Source organism: Periplaneta americana, chromosome 7 (assembly GCF_040183065.1).
Source record: "Periplaneta americana isolate PAMFEO1 chromosome 7, P.americana_PAMFEO1_priV1, whole genome shotgun sequence".
In the NCBI taxonomy this organism is placed as follows: domain Eukaryota; kingdom Metazoa; phylum Arthropoda; class Insecta; order Blattodea; family Blattidae; genus Periplaneta; species Periplaneta americana.
The window spans coordinates 151244183-151264568 of NC_091123.1; the positions used below are offsets into that span (position 1 = coordinate 151244183).

The 20386-nt window shown below is 35.8% G+C and overlaps 1 protein-coding gene across 11 annotated transcripts in view; it reads left to right on the top strand.

Annotated features, from left to right (window-relative positions):
- Window positions 1–20386, top strand: part of kto (mediator complex subunit kohtalo) — a 136835-nt gene that overhangs the window by 48757 nt on the left and 67692 nt on the right. For 9 of the 11 annotated variants that reach the window (XM_069831619.1, XM_069831617.1, XM_069831618.1 and 6 more), the window contains exons 21-26: window positions 2459–2584; window positions 5288–5362; window positions 7133–7243; window positions 11592–11725; window positions 14425–14642; window positions 20071–20109. In XM_069831619.1, coding sequence (XP_069687720.1) covers window positions 2459–2584; window positions 5288–5362; window positions 7133–7243; window positions 11592–11725; window positions 14425–14642; window positions 20071–20109 — 703 coding nt within the window. The remainder of the gene's footprint in view (window positions 1–2458; window positions 2585–5287; window positions 5363–7132; window positions 7244–11591; window positions 11726–14424; window positions 14643–20070; window positions 20110–20386) is intronic. The other 2 variants (XM_069831626.1, XM_069831627.1) reach the window with 1 other exon arrangement.

Below are 20386 nucleotides of genomic sequence, written 5' to 3' on the forward strand. Positions count from 1 at the left end.
CTGTGTCATTTTGATATGCAACTCTTTTTCTTCCTAAGAAACTGAATACCAGTTTATAATAAGCTTCCTCTGGCTTCAAGCTGCTGTTCACTTTCTGACAATGTTTCCGGCTACACACATTCCTTTAGTTCTTAATTTTATATTAATGAAGTTTGAAGTTTTTGTGTGTAACTTATTCCTAGATCTATTGAACCAGGTTCATGATTAACTCTCAAGGAGGACAATTTGCTGTTAAATCAGATTCGTAGTCACCTCTCTGAAGCAATATCATTTTACTCATTTACTTCATTTTATTGATGACAGCGAATGAAAAAATGGTGCAGAGGTGATAAAAGAATTGGAAATACTCATTGGAGAGTATGGTAATACGAGGCGCGTCCATAAAGTAACTTTTCCACTCGTCCCATAGCTAGCAAACCATATGTTGCGCGAAGTGACTGCGTGTATGTAAAGGTACGGTCACACGTCACTACTTTTGCAGCGCTGCAGTACAAAAAACTGCGCAACTCTTGTACTGCGACGTGTGAACAACGGTGCAACCCGAAAAGTAGTGGCTGCCGAACCTGCTGCCCGCTACTTTTCCATGCTGCGTGCAGCTTAAAAGTAGCGACATGTGAACAGGATTCTCAGGGTTGCAGCCGCAGCATTTTTGATATCGGTTTTGTTGAAACTTTTTTACCACCCAAATGTGCCAATGATACTTTTATTGTTTGGATATATTTTAATGTTAATTGTGATGAAAATAAATTATTTGTAACAGTTATTAAATACACAACACAGTCTGAGCATAATTGCTGACGATATAATTCATTTTTTAAATTTTCCGTAGCCTAGTTCCAAACAGGAGGCTTGCCAACATTGATTACGTGAATATGCTGTTGGTTATCATTTAAGTATATAGGCGTTTTTAAAAGCTTTATAGTAAAAATAATGTCAATTTCTGAATACTAGATACGACAGAAAAAGCAAATAATAGATAAGGAAGCTTTCGCATGAGTTTATTAATAATGCGAACATAACCACAAAATGTATATTGAGAAATCAACATGGAGATGAAAACCTGCAGCATGACTGCGGCTGCAAAAGTAGCGCGTTGTATGTGAACAGACTCGCAACCTCCAGTTGCAACTTTTGCTGCACTCGGGTTGCGCAGCACGAAAAGTAGCATGCAGTACAAAAGTTCCACTGCAAAAGTAGCGATGTGTGACTGTACCTTAATAGAGTAATGTCCTGGCATGGTGCATGCGCTAGCGGAACTTCCCGAGTGCTCTCAGTAGCTTCATTGCATTGATTGAAGATGGACATTTCTATTCCAGCTCCCGCTGAGTGTGAAATGCGGTCAGTGAGAAAGTTTTTGAATGCACAGGGCATAGCACTGATTGAAATTGATTGTCAGCTGTGCCAAGTCTATGGGCAAGCAGATGGTGCGTTGCTCCACAAGGTCGTCTGTGATGATGGTTGGCCTCCCACTGCACTCCTCGTCATGCACATTTTGGCGTCCTGCTGAAAATTGTCTACAGCAGCAACGCACCATCTGCTATATTCGATATGGGCTTGGCTAAAATGCATCACATCAGTTTACTCGACTGTTTGCTTTCGAGATCGCAGCAGAGTTGGATAGTTATTCTACTGTAGTTATATTGGCAGAGCTGGTTGAATATGAGAGACACATGCTCTTTCGTAAAATGGGTGAACAACTATAACTGCTCATGAAAGAGGCCATGAGCATTTTCAATATTGAAGTGCAAGAAGTCAAATGACTTTATTGTCAAATGACTTTATTGTCAAATGCCTGGCATTAGAAAACAACACCATAAAGCAATTACATTTGTAAAGTTTCTTTCAACCCATAAGCAGTGCTGACTAGATTAGACGCTATGGACAGTACTCTATAACAGAGTCGCCAGTATGAAAGGATAATTCCAAGCCTTTGGCGTGAGATGAACTCGATAGCTCAGTGGTAGAGCGCCTGACCAGAGAACAGGAAGTCGCAGGTTCGATTCCCGCTCGAGGTTGTGAAATTTTTCTTTCATACCATGGCATGATTGTGACCATAATAGTATTTAAATTCATTAATATGTCACATCAACGGACGTGTATACGTCACCAAACATCGTAAGATGAAGATTACATTTTCAGAATGTTGTTACAAGTATTGTGGATACCATCAATGTTGACAGTGAACGTGTTTTATCACAGTAGATAGATACTTGATTTGTATTCCCATTTAATGTAACAAATGCAGGGCCATTGGAAATTAACTAACCTGGCTGACATCTAGTTTAATCACTGCCCATTAGCACCTGGATTGTTTTGGGAATCTCATAAGTGGAATACCTTGCACTATAGAGTGTTACGACAACCAATATTTCTCTCCAAAACTGACTATAAAAGTAACAGTCATAATAACAACAAAAAAAAAATAACAAAAACTCTGAGTGTGTGTCATGTTTCGCAGGTGTTTTGATGGCACTGTGCTGTTCATCCAATCATTCTTCACATTTTGTTGATGTGTTGGCACAAGTGGATGTTCATGATGTGTCAATCCACAACTCCCTTGCAGTCTTCACGTCGATTCTTATTGGTGAGTATAACAGGTATATTAGTTCGAAATTTTCTCGGGCTTCCAGCCAGGTCATAAGTTGGTGATCCACCGACGTTTCGAGGATGTTCATCTTCCTCATCTTCAGGTTTAAATTATATCTTCCTCATCTTCAGGGTTAAATGAACATCCTCGAAATGTCGGTGGATCACCAACTTATGACCTGGCTGGAAGCCCGAGAAAATTTCGAATTATCACGTCGCCAGGAAAGCTTCAGTAGGTATATTAGTCTCTTTTTCCTTACTTGATTAGAATGAAAATAATAATTCTTTGTCTTTTTATTTGTAAATTGTTCTGAGTCTCTTAGTTTGTATTCTTAACTATTTATACATAATTAATTTTTTTGTTTATAACTAATAAAGATGAAATGATGGGAATCATATTGATTCAAACTGTCATCACTGACTCATAGTTTTATATGTGTAATGATACCTTCTGACACATGTCTACGAGTTGTCGTAATTGAAAATAGATATTGGCCCTGATCACATATATAACAGATTGCTCAGGCTTTGACAGCAACAACTTTTATGAATTTAACTACTGCATAAGAAGTCGCGTTATAACTCTCATTTGAATTGCATGGAGCAACTGTATTTCAATCTAGCGGTCATTCTCAATTGATGGTGGCGATCCTGGTGGTTGTTCGCTTCCACATGTTACTATTTTTAACATGGGGATGGCCAGTCTGTTACATATGTGATAGGAATATTGACTAAGCCAAGGCCATTTGAGGAGATCTAAGACTTTGTCGTCATTGACAATCAGTTTGCCAACTAACCGTCTTTTATATGCCACAAATGAAATTAGTGTGACATAGGAACTTCAGCTTCGATTTGGCTTTTCAAGCGCTGGACTTGGATGGATTCTTGCATTTAGGCTTATATTGACCCATTGTGCATCTTAAATGCAATGATCGTCCAAATCTGACCATGGCCCAGATGATAGCATTCGTGAATCCAGTGCTGATAGGTGGACCATCCTGTCTCATCCCTGATAGAGCTAGGTCCATTCCCAGCCCAAGCTCTTCCTATGTCAGCATTGGAAATCTGTACTACATCCAAGACTCTTTTTAATTATTGCAGATGATAGATGAAATGAAATAGTGAGTACTGGTGGAATGATAGAGGGAAATGGGATAACCTTAGAAAAACCCTTTGCAATGGCTGCTTTGTTCATCATAAATTTTATGACGACATGGCTAAGGATCGAATCTGGGCCACCTGGCTGGAAGGTCAGTGTGCTAGCACTTGAGTCACAGACATGGCAATTGTAGCTTTACTTCTCTTCCAGAGGAAGCATTGTTTTAGAATTTTTCATCAGAAAAATCTATGACCTTGGCCAGATTTGAACTTGCATTACGTGAATCCAGAGGAAAACATGGTAATGTCTAGATCACAAACTTTGTGTTTTTAAACTGTACCAAAGCTCCATCACGAAATTTTGATAGTTTTACTTGTGAAATTCAGAACATTTATTATTTTAAAAAAGAAACTGTTTTTATAATATTTAGTGCGTAGCCTAACATGTGAAATGAAAATCTTATATGACACCGTCATACTTTTCATTAATTCATATTGACTGAATTATAAGCTATGTGAATGGCTGTCACATATTTAAACCAATGCTCAAGATAAAATAAGTATATTATGTATATGAGTAATTTCAAGGGAAAAATTGTTTTGGGGCCAGGTATCGAACCCGGGACCTTTGGCTGATTGCGCCAACATTCTACCAACTAGCTATCCAGGAACTCTACCAGACCCCAGCTCAATTATTCCCTTTATATTCACATACCTTAAGTGGGTTGACAAGACGTCAAATACCCATCATTGAGTGCACACTTACTGTTTCTTGTTAACCCACTTGAGGTATGTTGATATATAAAAGGAATAATTAAGCTGGGATCTGGTAGAGTTCCTGGGTAGCTCAGTTGGTAGAGTGTTGGCGCACTCAGCCAAAGATCCTGGGTTCGAGACCCGGGCCCAGAACAATTTTTCCCTTGGAATTATTCAAGTCAGCTTTACAGAGAGCTATACCTGAAAGCCATATTTGCATATTATGTACATATTTGATTCTGAAGCTGTGGTTATTTTTTTTATTTTTTATTTTTTTATCCAATGCCACCAGGTTGTCTTTTCGACATTTCTGGTCTTCTCTCCTGGCCGTGGCTTAGTTGTAACCCACTTCTGAGGTTGGGGCGCCTGGAAGGCGGAGTTACATTACCCCGATGATGTGATAGGATGATTATGATAATGTAGTGCCAGGAGAGGTCTTAAATCTAAACTTAACCTAAATTCCAGACCATGGACGAACACAGGAATAATCCCCTTTAAGGAAGAATTCCTGTGCTCTAACTGGGAATCGAACCCGGGACCTCATGGACTATAGCCAGAAGCTGTGGTTATAAATGAGCATGCAATCATTTAATTTCAAAAGAAACCACAAATTCGTGAAAATCGCATTTCTAATACAGTTGTATAATCATTGTTGACCATGGTATGAACATAACAAATACATGATATTTAAACATTGAAGTAAAAGAAGTTTACATTCAGTATTTTTCATAATTTTGCACTTACAATGTAAAATATATAAACACGGTGAGAGGCTGAGATTCAGGCTTGTAAATAAATATGATGTTTTGGGATTGTCTTCATTTATTTGTGTAATTTATGATTTCAGCTCGACACTGCTTTTCACTGGAAGATTTTGTAGTCCACATTGCTCTCCCATCATTAGTGAAGGCGGGTAATGTAGGTAAGGTAACTTCTTTCATTAGCTTACATTTACAATATTTTTTTGTAGAATATTTTATTAATGCATTAAATTGTTCAGGTATGTCTCCACTAATTTAATTTATATTTCCCATACATACACAAAACATAGAGCCCAGTTTCATTCTCATCAATCGAACTTCCATTTGCAATCCCGAGAGGGTGGGGAAGTGAGCAGAATGAATGAATATAAGCCTGGGAAACTTTCATGTATATCAAGTGTTCTTTTCCAAATATTGGCTTTGAACTCATGAATACAAAATAAAGAATGTATTTCAGTTTAATAATAATAATAATAATAATAATAATAATAATAATAATAATAATACTTACAAATGGCTTTTAAGGAACCCGAAGGTTCATTGCCGCCCTCACATAAGTGCGCCATTGGTCCCTACCCTGTGCAAGATTAGTCCACTCTCTATCATCATATCCCACCTCCCTCAAATCCATTTTAATATTATCCTCCCATCTACGTCTCAGCCTCCCCAAAGGTCTATTTCCCTCCAGTCTCCCAACTACCACACTATATGCATTTCTGGATTTGCCCATACGTGCTACATGCCCTACCCATCTCAAATGCCTGGATAATAATAATAATAATAATAATAATAATAATAATGTGTAGAGCTGTAGACAGTTTTTCGCATCGTTTAGTTTGTTGCTAATTTCTAATTTGCCCCTTACTCAATTGTTTAATTTAAATTTAAAAATTGTATTAAATTTTATTTTCTATAAGACCAGTTTGACATGTTTTTTAGATAATATTGTTAAAAAAATGTTAAATCATATTGAAGACAACAATGTATTCCGACAAATGTTATAATAAACAACATAATAATAATAATAATAATAATAATAATAATAATAATAATAATAATAACCCAGGCTGCCTGCGTGACAGGTCAGAGGGAATAAAGGATTAAAAGATTTCATATTCAGCATGAATCGTGAATAGCTTTGTCAAATTTCTTTTTTTTTCCCTTGGAAAATACTATAAAGTACTCTTTTCAAGTTCTCAGAATTTATTTAATGCATTAATCTAGTGCATTGTAAAATTATAATGTTGTACATTAATTTTGAAATTTGGTCTCTTACTTACTTACAAATGGCTTTTAAGGAACCCGAAAGTTCATTGCCGCCCTCACATAAGCCCGCCATTGGTCCCTATCCTGTGCAAAATTAATCCAGTCTCTATCATCATATCCCACCTCCCTCAAATCCATTTTAATATTATCCTCCCATCTACGTCTCGGCCTCCCTAAAGGTATTTTTCCCTCCTGTCTCCCAACTAACACTCTATATGCATTTCTGGATTCGCCCATACGTGCTACATGCCCTGCCCATCTCAAACGTCTGGATTTAATGTTCCTAATTATATCAGGTGAAGAATACAAGAAGAGGTAAACTTATGAAAATAGCTGTTCAATGGCTGATCAGTGATCTGGGAAAGGGATTTTAAGAAAAATCGGTTTCTTAAGAGGGGTGGTCTCTTAATAGGAATGGTCTTTCAGACAGGTTTTGCTGCATAATATAGTTTATTCTAAGTTATAAAGTAAATGAAAGATGTTTATAATGTGGCTAAGTTTTATTTTTGGAGTGAATTGTCACTGTAATATGGGTTTAAATGATTCAAATGTCATACGATAATAAACACAATTTTGTGGAATGAGTTAACGACGATAATTGAAGCTCCACTGTAGTAGGATTTGTTAAGTTGTGATGTTACAGACTCATTGCTGTTGATTTGCAGGACGAGGTGATGCAGATACAGAAGCAGAATGTGGAGCCAGGCTAACCTGTCACCTGCTCCTGCGGCTCTTCAAGACTGTGGAGTGTCCTCAGCCTGGGCTCTATTCAGTTGGTTAGCTCACTTTATCACATCCGTGCATAGTGATTGTGGTCTGTATAGAATTCAAGAATAATGTTAGCGTAAATAGTAGTACCAGCTGGCCTTGCTGGACTGTTTTGTAGATGCATGTTGAAAGATCAGGCCACCACTTCATCTCAAGGCAATAAATTTACCGTATTTACTCCTGTATAAGCATCACTTTTTTGCCAAATTTTGCCATAAAAACAGGGTTGGGCCTATACACGATATATATTATAAAGAGGAGTTTAAAAAAATAAATAACTTGTACTTTAAAGGCTGTTGTAAGCATACTTAACAACTAAAACATTTTATGAGAAAAATGAATACAGTGAAAATACACTTAAAAATATACATATTCTCAAATATTTCTTTTAACAATAAACACTTGTGTCAGTAGTGAAATGTTGTTGTTGTTTCCTAATGACAATAAAGTCAATGATCTCTTGCACGCCAATATTTTTCAAAGAAGGAGTGGTTAAATGACAAGTTGTAGCCGATTTTAGTGAACACCATATTGTAACGTTTTGGTGGCTACTTCATCCACACACAACCCCCAGAATGTCTGGAGGACCACACCTGCTGTTGGTCAACGGGTCCACTGGACCTAGTTGGGATATCTTGTTGATAACCAGCTTTCCCTCCTTAAGCCACTGGAGGACGATTTTAATGCCATATGTCAGCAGTAGGAACAGAAAAGTAGAAAGGGTAGGAAGGAAAGTGAAATGAACCCCTAGGCCTCGAATGCTCTAATACTATTGGGGTCGAAGAAAGTAAGAGTTCAGTCAGAGGACTGGATAGGAAAGAATAAAGAGGGAATTAGGTATTGAATAGAGGAAAATTATGCCAAATTCAGTCATTAACTCATCAAGCTGACCAGTGCTAATTGATGGGTAGCCCCTCCCTTTAGTTCAGCTTGTAAAATTATGCTTACTAACAGCCGCACCACGGGAAGGTAGGGATGGGACATTGGGTATGTGTCCAGGTTGGTTCCTTAAAGCCTTCAATGGGAAGGATTAATGGCTCTCCTCCCTATATTCGACAGTTACCCTTTTGAAATATAAAATAAGAAAGAGTTTCTGTTGACTGTGACAACAGAACAACATTGTGACTATTATAGTTGTAATGAATATTTGATTTATGATACAAGGCATAAAACATTATATGCTTTAATAGTAGATCAAAACTATGTTGAATGTGTGCAGGAGGTGAGGTTGAAGAGGCAGGTTTAAAGAATGTAGAATAAGATGTCTAAAATGGACAGATATAGAAAACTTAGATCGGCAATGAGGTCTTGAGCTCTGAAGCCTGGTCTTGCGGCCAGCTGCCATCTTAAGATACTACAATGTGTATGTTATTGTATATGTGATCGTGACTTACAAAATGTTTTAATAGTGCCTTATGGCGACCTAGTCACATGACGTAATGCATCTTATACATAAAGAGGCATCAATTATTAATTTTATCATCTTTATTATTTTGTTATTGCAGTATTGCTGAGATTTTTTGTTATATTGAAGTGTCGACAGAAAACTTCATACTTGGCCTAAAATTTTCTTCCACAGACCGGAATAAGGCTTTCTCTGAACAATGAAATAATAATAATAATAATAATAATAATAATAATAATAATAATAAAATTAAGCATACTGTATTACTCCTATTCTTGCTGTATTCATAATCAGTGCTTGATGGCAATAATGGATTAACGTGGAAAGCCACTACATGCAGTAATTGTCTGCTCCCATTCGTATAATGCTTATGATTAAATGTTAAAGTTGCAATTACTGTGTACAAAAGAGAAATATAAAGTAGAAGAAAAATAATAGAATAATGAAGAAATGTGTTAAATCAACATAATATAGTGTACTTACAAGTCACACAATCATAAATTACCACTCAGCATAAAACATTGTTAATAAATCCTATACTTTTATATTTATTAGAATTCTCAGCTTTCTACGCAATTGAACATACTCCTGATGAAAATGAATTTTGTAACAATTTTGCTGCATTCTCAAGAATTAATTCGTTTTTCACCAGTGAATCTATTATTTCTCTATCACTAGTAATCTTTGCATTTTGTCGTCACACTTCTTGTTGCATACTTTTTTTTTTTCGTGACACAACATTTTTCTTTTTACACGTCAACAAATTTTCTTTACCCAGGTGTTACCTGCTCAGAAATACTACCAACAATACGTTTTACTCAACACAACATAGATTGTTTGCTGCTTCTAAAACTTTGTTCACTTTTATTTCCTTGTCTACTAATACATTATTATTCTGACATGATGAAATAGATTTTATTTGGAGTAGAAAGTGTATGAAGAAAATATTGATGGAATTGTTTCTTCCCTTAACCTTTTGTTAGTTAAGATCCATTATCAGCCACTGGTGTAGCTCAGTCAACTTAGGTACTTGCCTTCCAATTCGGAGTTGTGCTCGAGCATAGGTTCGATTTTCGCATGGGCTGATTACCTGGTTGGGTTTTTTCCGAGATTTTCCCCAACTGTAAGGCAAATGTCAGGTAATCCATGGCGAATCCTCGGCCTCATCTCGCCAAATATCATTTTGCTATCACCAATCCAATCGGTGCTAAATAACCTAGTAGTTGATACAGCGTCGTTAAATAATCAACCAAAAAGAAAAAAAAAATATCCTTATCTTCTGGGCTAAAATGTTACGAGCAATAAACCAGATGCAGCAGTTGGTTGCCAATGCTCTCGTCTCATAGCCATGATTCACAATCTTCGTCTTTCTCCATATAGCCTACTCAGAATTCATAATTATTAAAAATGACTGTTTTTATTTAAAACATTAATCTCCTGAGTTCTGAGACAATTAATTGTTGTTTTATTTTTAAAGTTCAATATAATTCTATGAAATGAGAAAAAATGCTGAAAAAATTGTGCAGGTTACAGTTAGGGCACAAATGCAGGTATACTATACTTCGGATCTCTGCAATCTTATAATCATGTCCTAAGTATAGTATAGTAAGCTATCCTCTCAGGAATAGTAATTTGTATAGCTCTATTGATAAATTGTTTGTGTTTGTAATTTGAAGTAGTTTGCATGATAATTATGTATTATCAATTTCTGTATATTACAACTGATTGAATTGTTTATGCCTTAAATGTAATTAACTTGTTTTGTATTATATATATATATATAGCTCAACTGATGAATGATCGTTTGCGTTTGTAAATTTAATCATCTGATTGGCTATGTATTGTATATTTTTAGTAGAGCCATCGATGTAGCTCAGTCGGCAGACTCGCTGGGCTGCTGATCTGGAGCTGCGTTCGGGCTTGTGTTGGATCCCCCTTTGTGGTTTCTTCCAATGTTTTCCCCAGCTATGGGACTGAAGCCGGATGGTCTATGGCAAGTCCTCGGCATCAACCCCTTTGATTTTATTACCCCCCTTTGATTTGATTAACTGGTTGGGTTTTTCCGAGGTTTTCCCCAACCAAAAGGCAAATGCCGGGTAATCTTTTGGCGAATCCTCGGACCTCACCTCATCTCACTACATCTCGCCAAAATATTGTAAAAAATTTCACAAAATTGTAAAATTTATAGAAAATTATTAAATTGTAAAACTGTAAAAATTTGTAAAAATTGTAATTGTAATATTGTAAAATTTTGACTTGTTCCACATCTTAAAGCTACATTGCTCATGTAAGATCTATGGAATATAATAAATGAATGAAATGAATGAATGAAGGATTGAGAACCACTAAAATACATTGCTGCTTAACATGTTACAATCATATTTTAAGGAAGTTGCATATTAATTTAAAAAAATAATTTATGCACTTTAAATGTTTAATTTTATCAATTGTGTTATCGTGAGATAAATGCTGCGAATTATTTTAAGAGAAATAATAGACTACAATTTTTTTAACATAACTTGAGCTTGTACTTACGCAAGTATAGAAATACTTTCTTTTCCTTGTTTCTGCCTGCATATTAGGACAAATTACATCTAGATACAATGCAAAAGTTAACCATTATAACATTATATAAGAAATAACTACATTTAACACATAAAATCCACAAAAGACAACAAAATTATGACAGAAACATATGTGTATTATTAGCATTACAAACAATTTGTAGCAAGATAAGATGGCGTGGAGTTGTAGCAGCAAGCTTCAGTCATACCAGTAGGAGCAATGCCAATCTAAGCTCTATATCTGTGCTAAAATTATGAATTGGTGACTTACAACTATCTCTCACTGAGCCCTTCAAATGTAAAGAAATAAGAAAGTAATTTTGTCGTTTTTACACCTTCACTTGTATCAAGAATCTAGATGACTGATTTGATGTATTTTTAATGCAGGGACCTCGCCTCACCCATTACAATTAAATGGACCAAATGTGCCCTGCTACAGCATTAAGCTGAGTTGTGACAGACATTTGTTGGCTGCTGCCCACAACAATATCAGAGTTGGACCAGTTCTTGCTGTTCTGAAGGTATGCTGCTGTATCAGTGTAGATGAAGTAGAAATAGGGTTGTCATAATGAAGAAACACAAAACCAGGACATGATCGACATGTTAATTCTATTGACAACAGAAAACATATGAGGGGCTTAGAACAAAAAGCAGGTAAGTGACGGAAACCTAGTTAGAAATTACAGTTAAAGTTCTACATGCAATGAAATATTGTACACTAGTTTGCTGAAATGATGCCCAAATAGCAGCACTGCACAGTGTGATCACTTACCTGATTTTATCCCAAAGAAACATCCTTTTGGGCTATCACAACACGCACTTAACTCATTTTTTTAATAATGTTACTTACCTGCTTTTTGTTCTAAGCCCCTCATATGAAGTTCTAAGACACTTATACTGTACTGTATTTAATATGGATACTAAATATATTTTATTTACTATATAGACTATACTATGTCAGTAAGCCTTTCGCTTATTTACTTAATATGGACAAAATCGGATACTTCAGTAATATACTTTATCTTATCTATTACTTTCTTATTTGGGATGGGCAATACATTATTACCATTTACTTTAGAGGCGAACATTCAATTCTGTATGTCACCACTACAGTACCACTCATACTTCTCAGAACTGTGAACAGAAATAAGGAACTTTGTTTCTGAATGACGTTGTTGTTGTTGTTTTCTAATGCCAGGCATTTGAAAATAAAGTCATTTGACCTCTTGCACTCTATTATTTTTCAAAGATATTGAATGACCTTGTGAAATTCACTGCAATTTACATTTTTCACATTATACTGTATCTGCAGAATTGCTTTTAATGACTTAAGTGATGATCTGTTACATCAGTTCTTGTCTATGCGGATGACGTGAATATGTTAGCAGAAAATCCACAAACGATTAGGGAAAACACGGGAATTCTACTTGAAGCAAGTAAAGCGATAGGGTTGGAAGTAAATCCTGAAAAGACTAAGTATGTGATTATGTCTCGTGACCAGAATATTGTACAAAATGGAACTAAAAATTGGAGATTTTTCCTTCGAACAGGTGGAAAAATTCAAATATCTTGGAGCAACAGTAACAAATATAAATGACACTCGGGAAGAAATTAAACGAATTAATATGGGAAATGCCTGTTATTATTCGGTTGAGAAGCTTTTGTCGTCTGCTGTCAAAAAATCTGAAAGTTAGAATTTATAAAACAGTTATATTACCGGTTGTTCTGTATGGCTGTGAAACTTGGACTCTCACTTTGAGAGAGGAACCGAGATTAAGGGTGTTTGAGAATAAGGTTCTTAGGAAAATATTTGGGGCTAAGAGGGATGAAGTTACAGGAGAATGGAGAAAGTTACACAACGCAGAGCTGCACGCATTGTATTCTTTACCTGACATAATTAGGAACATTAAATCCAGACGTTTGAGATGGGCAGGGCATGTAGCATGTATGGGCGAATCCAGAAATGCATATAGATTGTTAGTTGGGAGGCTGGCGGGAAGAAGACCTTTAGGGAGGCCGAGACGTAGATGGGAAGATAATATTAAAATGGATTTGAGGGAGGTAGGATATGATGGTAGAGACTGGATTAATCTTGCTCAGGATAGGAACCAATGGCGGACTTATGTGAGGGGGCAATGAACCTCCGGGTTCCTTAAAAGCCAGTAAGTAAGTGATGATCTGTTCCTTTCTAATGTTCCCTGAGCATTCATCAAAGAAAATACCCTTTCAACGTTGGCATTATGCTCAGGTACAGAGAAATAATATTCTACAATTTTCAGCAATTCTGAGTACTACTTTACAGAAAAACATCTTGGAAAAAATTTAACCGGATTTTGTGTGAAAGTATATATGTTTAGAACTTCTTTGTTGCCCAATAGAAAAGATTTGAATTTGATCACCTGCTCAAAGAGAAGGCTCTCGTTCAGTTTGTGAGATGTATTATATTGCATCCACTTGCATGTTATTTCGACACTATTCCACAAATTATTGCAATTTTCAAGATTTCTGCCTGACTTCATTCAAAATCGCGGACTTTCATCTTTTCGACCCAGATTTTCTTCTTACATTATAAAATCACGGATTGTCCGCGAAATATGTGGCGTATGGCAACCCTAAAGTCGAAGAAACTTAATGAAAAGATGGATTAGAGTGGAGCTTTGATTATTGTTGTTAGTTTTTTCTGCAAAATTGGGGTGCTTACAGAAATAATAATCAAATTTGTTACAGCAATAGTTCGTTCTAAAAATTAAACCTAGTTACATATAAACATTTTTCTTTCAGAGTATAACTTCGAACAAAAAAAAAATATTTAAATAATACCAAATTGATTTTATTTAATAAAAATTATTAAATCTGTTAGATTTCGTATAGCACGTTAACAGAAAATCGTAATAAATGTTATAAAATTAAATAAATCCAGAATATGGTGTTCTGATCGGACCTCATTTGTTTATCGACTTTGACATTGAAATATACAACTGATATACTGTTAGATGCCTCTGAAAGATTCCAGTTTGAGATTGAAGCTAAAACTCTTCAAGAGCTGTGAATACCATAAGGGTAAGGCAGAAAGAAAATATTATTTGGAAAGGCGTGTATTTCAACATCTAAAACTGATTGTGCTGCTTATGAAGTTAACTTGGTTCATTGGAGTCTGTGAATACACTTTCCTTGGAAAGTCTGTTAATACACTAAATTTGGTTTAATAAATGTCTTACAGGCAATTTTGGTAGTAGGGGATGCAACAGCCCGAGAGGGCAAAACCCCCAGCAGCAAGAACAAACCAGAACAGTCACAGCAGTTACACTCATCTGGTAGTGGAGCAAATAGTAGCAAGCCACAGATGCCTGGCACAGCTGGTAGTGAATTGAGTATCAGCCACATTCTGGGTACAAGCGACATCCTTGGTGGTGGGGATGATTCCATGCTCGATCTTGGGTAAGTCAGCATTTCTGCCTGTAAATTAATATTTTGTTGGATCAGGAAGGTTATGTAAATTAATCATATGAAATAGTATTATTGTTGTTGTTTTGTTGTTTTTTAATGCCAGGCGTTTGACAATAAAGTCATTTGACCTCTTGCACTCCAATATTTTTCAAAGATATTATCATGATCAGCCACTGAAGCACAAATTTTGAGGTGTTCAGTCTTTTTGGCTGATGTTATACCGCAGGCATTCCATTGTAAGATGTTTAGTTGATTCTGTACCATTAAAGTAGTCCCCGCCCGGAGATCCGATTGGGGGACTATTTTACCTCCGGATAATTTTACCTTAATGGTACTCATTTCATATCGGAGTGAAAAATGGCAAGTTGTAGCCGATTTAAGTGAACACCATATTTTAACATTTTGGTGGCTACTTCATCCACACACAACCCCCAGAATGTCTGGAGGACTACACCTGCTGTTGGTCGACGGGTCCTTTGGACCTAGCTGGGAGATCTTGTTAATCACCAGCTTTCCCTCCTTAAGCCAGTGGAGGACGATTTTAGTGCCATAGCAGGTCAGCACTAGGAACAGAAAAGTAGAAAGAAGAGGAAGGAAAGGGAAATGAACCCCTAGGCCTCGAATGCTCTAATGCCGTCGGGGTCGAAGAAAGTAAGAGTTCAGCCAGAGGACTGGATAGGAAAGGGTAAAGAGGGAATTAGGTATTGGTTAGAGGAAAATTATACCAAATTCAATCATTAACCCATCAAGCTGACCAGTGCTAATTGATGAGTAGCCCCTCCCTTTAGTTCAGCTTGTAAAATTATGCTTACTAACAGCTGCACCACGGGAAGGTAGGGATGGGACATTGGGTATTTGTCCAGGTTGGTTCCTTAAAGCCTTCAATGGGAAGGATTAATGGCTCTCCCCCCTGTATCCGACAGATATCCTTTTGCAGCCAAAAAAGTATTATTGTAGCAAAAAGTAAAACTCATAAGAAGTACAAAAAAGTATTGTAATATTTTATGATTGAAGTAATAATTAGTAATGCATTTATAAACAGAGATCACAGAAGAAGGTGCATGGTTTGAGAATAAGAAAGAAATTACAGCAGTTTATGGCCTGTAAGTTAGAGAAAGAGAAGTTTTGTCTGGTATAGTTGTTAGAACGTTCAAGCTACACATGTTTTAGAGTATGTAAATTTAATCACATTTTCAAACCACATAAACGGAATTTACACCGTACTGTTTTTCTACCTAAAAAATTAAACAATTTTTTAATATGGGATGTATAATTTAGTGCCAGGAAGAGTGGGTAATAGATATAAAATGCTTGCACATAATTCATTTGCCGCAAGTTTACTTAAAATAACTGCTCTCCAGTTCCTGAGTAGAATGTATAATGGGAAAGTATGTGCAATTTCGCACAATCCTGTAAGTCTAATTTTTATGGCAATGGAATACTTCAATTTCTCGTGTTGATACAAAACCAACTTAGTGGCTGTGAGAAGTGTTCTGGGCAGAAGTCAAGTAAACCATTGCCGCACATGGAATGAGATTGAAATCCTACCACATGTGCTTATCTTCAGTAGAAAGGGAGAACTTCTTAGGATAAATCACCACAACAGAGTAAGAAACTCAGTTGCCAACTGCTTTAGAAAGTGCAACAAGTTTGAGAAGAGATTCATTGTATTTCAAATGAGGTTTCACTAAGAGAGCAGACATAGTTGTGATCAGCAGACAGAGAAATAAGAGATACATAATTGACCTAACAGTACGCTTTGAAAGAGGAGACACTCAAGTAAATCTCAAGAAAAAACATCATTACGATCCTTATTGTGCATACTTTTCACACAAATACAATATCGAGAACTGGGAAATGATTGGGTTGTTTTGTGTGCAAGAGGAACAAACAAGATTTTCAGTTGATCTCTTCAACCGTTTCACCCTACACAGTTACCATCTCGAGCACATCGGGCTACAAATCTTAAGAGACTCTTAGCTGTAGTACACATTCATTTATATTCTTAAAGATTAAAATGTAATAACTTGTTGAAAGTGATAGCTGCACACTCAAAATTATATAAACAAAAGAAAGCGCTTATTATACTGATGCACTAAAATTATTAACATACATAAATTAAAATATTACTATTTTAGAGTCTATTTTAATATTTTGAAATCTACTTTACGTGTCTAAAACGTGCTTTCTTCAGAGTTAAAATATCCAAGGCATATCTACTCATAAATATGAATAAAATCATTTAATAAATTTGGTGTCATGGGCATAGGCAGATGGAATGTCAGGTAATACAATGGGGAATTCTCAGACTCATCTAGCCAAAAGACTACCTACCACCAATTTCACTTATACTAGACAACCATATAGTTGATATAGCATCATTAAATAAATCGATTAAAAGCATTACTCTTTATGTAGTATTATTTTTGCTTCATTGATTTTAGCGCCCCCATTAGTTGTTTAAAGTAAAAGTTGCACAGAGAAAATGGATTTCACATTTTATGCAGGTTTATAATAATTTCTGCCTACTGCGTAAATATTTAAGTGTCATGAAGTTAAATTGTGGGATAGATAGTCCTCAACTTAGACCATCTTACTTAAGATCATTCACACTTGCGACAAAGGCTCCATAGAGCCTCCACAAACACACACTTCTGAGTTGCATCCAATGGTAGTTGTGTCCTGAGTGTAAGCCAGGCACAACAGACTGATTGCACTGCTTGCAATAGGAATAGTGGCAGTGAGTCTCAAATTTATAATATATGATACACGACTTGAGGACTTTTCAACTTACGGCCAACTTGACTTAGGATAAACTCATCAGAACTAAGAAGCGGTATGTATACAGTGATATGCTAATAATGTATAATGAAATTGTGCAAGTGATTGAAATTAATTCATTATACAGTAATAAAATTTCGTTATGACGAAATTTGTTATGAGTTTTGAACGAAGAGTTCTGAAAACAGAGTACAACTGTTCCAGTATTTACGCGAATATAACACGCATCTTTTTTGGCAAAATATCTTGAAAACTGAGATGCATATTGTATTCTATAGTGTATTACATCTGCACGCAAACACTCAGATTAACAAATTATTTAAATTAACATTCAATTTATGCTACAAGATATGGTGGGGCATCACTGATGAAACAGCTGTTGCTGGTTAATGTTTCTTGTCTTTTGTACAATTTTCATTCGTAATTTTATGTCCATTTTGACAACAGTTGTTATTAATACTATTATTTTTAATTATGGTAATGGCTTAATGACATTAATTTTTTTCTTTTATTCTGATATTTTATGTATTCAAATTTTAACAATTGTGCATCTTTAAAAATAAACCAATGGAATTTACCAACAATTACTGATGAAAGAGTGGTGGCATGACATTCGTCATTGTCAATCATTGTTCTGACATTGATACAGACCTGTTTGCTGGAAATTCCAGTTCCGATATTGCAAGTGAGGATAAATGTGATGTACTGTATAGCTAGAAAAATGCATAAAAATTACTGGTGAATATAATACGCATCTGTACTAAAAACAAATCAAAATTAAAATTATATTATCAAGACAGTTATAAAGGTACTTTTACCTCTAGCTGATTTTAGGATGAGAAAATTGGGATGCGTATTATATTCGATGGTGTATTATATTTGGGTAAATATGGTATTTGGATACAAATTCTGTTGCAAACACTTCTCGTTCTGAGTAAGTATTTCATGAAATGGTAGCAGTAGACTAAAAAGTCTTGTGTTCTCTAATATAAAGAATTTTAGTATTTTCATCATCCAAAATTTGACTTCTAGTTAAGAAGTTGTTAATAATTACATTAATTCGAAACTTGAAATTGCTGCTTGCATTTTGTTCCACAAAAATTCCTTGCTCTTTTGTATTGCTTATGAGCATCTGTTACAGATTTTAAGTTGTACCGTTCTCCATAGTGCAAATTTTGTTGAAAATACCGTTAAACTTTTGATATATACTCTTTGACAATACTGGCATAAATTTCGTTATATTGGCTATATAGATACATTTACATGCTCACTCACTCAGTCTCGCAATTATGTATTTGTTCCCTTTAGTTCTACAACTTCACTGGAGATGAGGTGATAATAGTATGGAACTGTGGCTTCTCTCAAGAGGGATCCTATCGGCAAATTAACATTCTTGCCATTCCACTCTACATCCGCCTACATTATTGATCCGACAGTCAGGTTCAAGGCACAGGAGCAACAACCCGCTGAAGTTCATGCAGAAAAATGCAAAATTCATGAGCCCATAGTTCCACACTATTTGGAGTAATATCACCTCACCTCCATTGAAATTGTTGGGCTAATGGTTGGAGCTAGGGGCACAATACCTCGCCTCTTTGTCAGTTTCTGCAAGAAATTCCAGTTGAATGACGACTTCATCATGATGTTTCCCATGTTGCTATCAGAGGATCACTTGCCATTTTAAAATACCACCTGTACTTTGTTTTCTAAAAAAGAAGAACTTTTGTTTGTTTGAACATCTAATCTGTTTACTGTATTTATTATATGCTATTATTTTTCCTGTTCTTATTTCCCCCCCCCCCAAACCCCCTTACATTTCTCTTTTGTGATCATTCCTGTCCAATTTCAATTTTGTTTTCACCCTGTGTGTTAATTATGTTTTGTCCAATGAGGCAGTCCCGTTATTGGGAAAGCTGAAAGAGTATCTTTCTTTATATATTCATACAAATAAATCGGTAAATGCCAATGATAGATTTTTATTTTACTCAGTAGGCTGTGTACACATTTCCAGACTATTATTTAGTTAGTGTTTTGTTTGTGTGTTTGACTTTAGCATAATATCACCATCAGTGAAATTGTTACTTGAGCATAAAATGAAAAATAGAATATAATTCTAAGACAGTTATTTAAGATTTTTGTGATGCTACTCTGGAGAGACTAAGAAAAGTCATGATGTACTTCAGTCAGGATAGCCTGCCAAAGGCTTTGATTCTCAGACCTCTCATACACTGAGTGAGCAAATTTTTTTTTTGGAAAAAGTTAACTTTTCCTCTGTATGGTATAATAACAATGTAGATTTCCTGTAGGGTACATGTAGGCTAGCCTATCCGTCATTCTGTTGGACTTCTTTTCGACTACGTCCATACGTTCATGCTATTTAATTTGTTTTATTGTCAGTTATCGTCCATATTCAAATTTGTATAATATATGTGTATCATAATCAGATGGTGTATTGAAGAAAGATACAACATGGAGTATTGTTTCAAAACAGATGGTTTTGTTTTGGTAGTATATACAGATTAAGTCTTGTTGTAAACCACACAGGCGACATTTCGTTGCTCTGCTGTTAGTTACATTTCACTGTATGAATTTAGTTGATTGTCTCCTTGTACAATGTTGTGTTTCGTTGGCCTCGCAGGGTGGTTGGTGTGGAGCCTGCGACGCGGCCTGGGCAAAGGTTTGTCTCTTCTCTCAGTCTGTTGTCGCTTATTGTGTTGCTTGAGTGCTTGGCTCATCTCCATGCCAATATGTTTCTTTTCTTATAAGGAAAGGAGACAGTTTTGATTATTCTATTTCGAATGGAAGTTAATGATGTAAAAGCTAAATTATACAGTGCTTAAAGGTTGCCGTGTTATTGAAAGCAAAATTTGCAAAATACTTTTCTTCCTTCTACTTCCATCAGCTCTAGCTCAGCAAATAGGCAACAGAGTGATAATGGATAGGTCTCAAGTTCG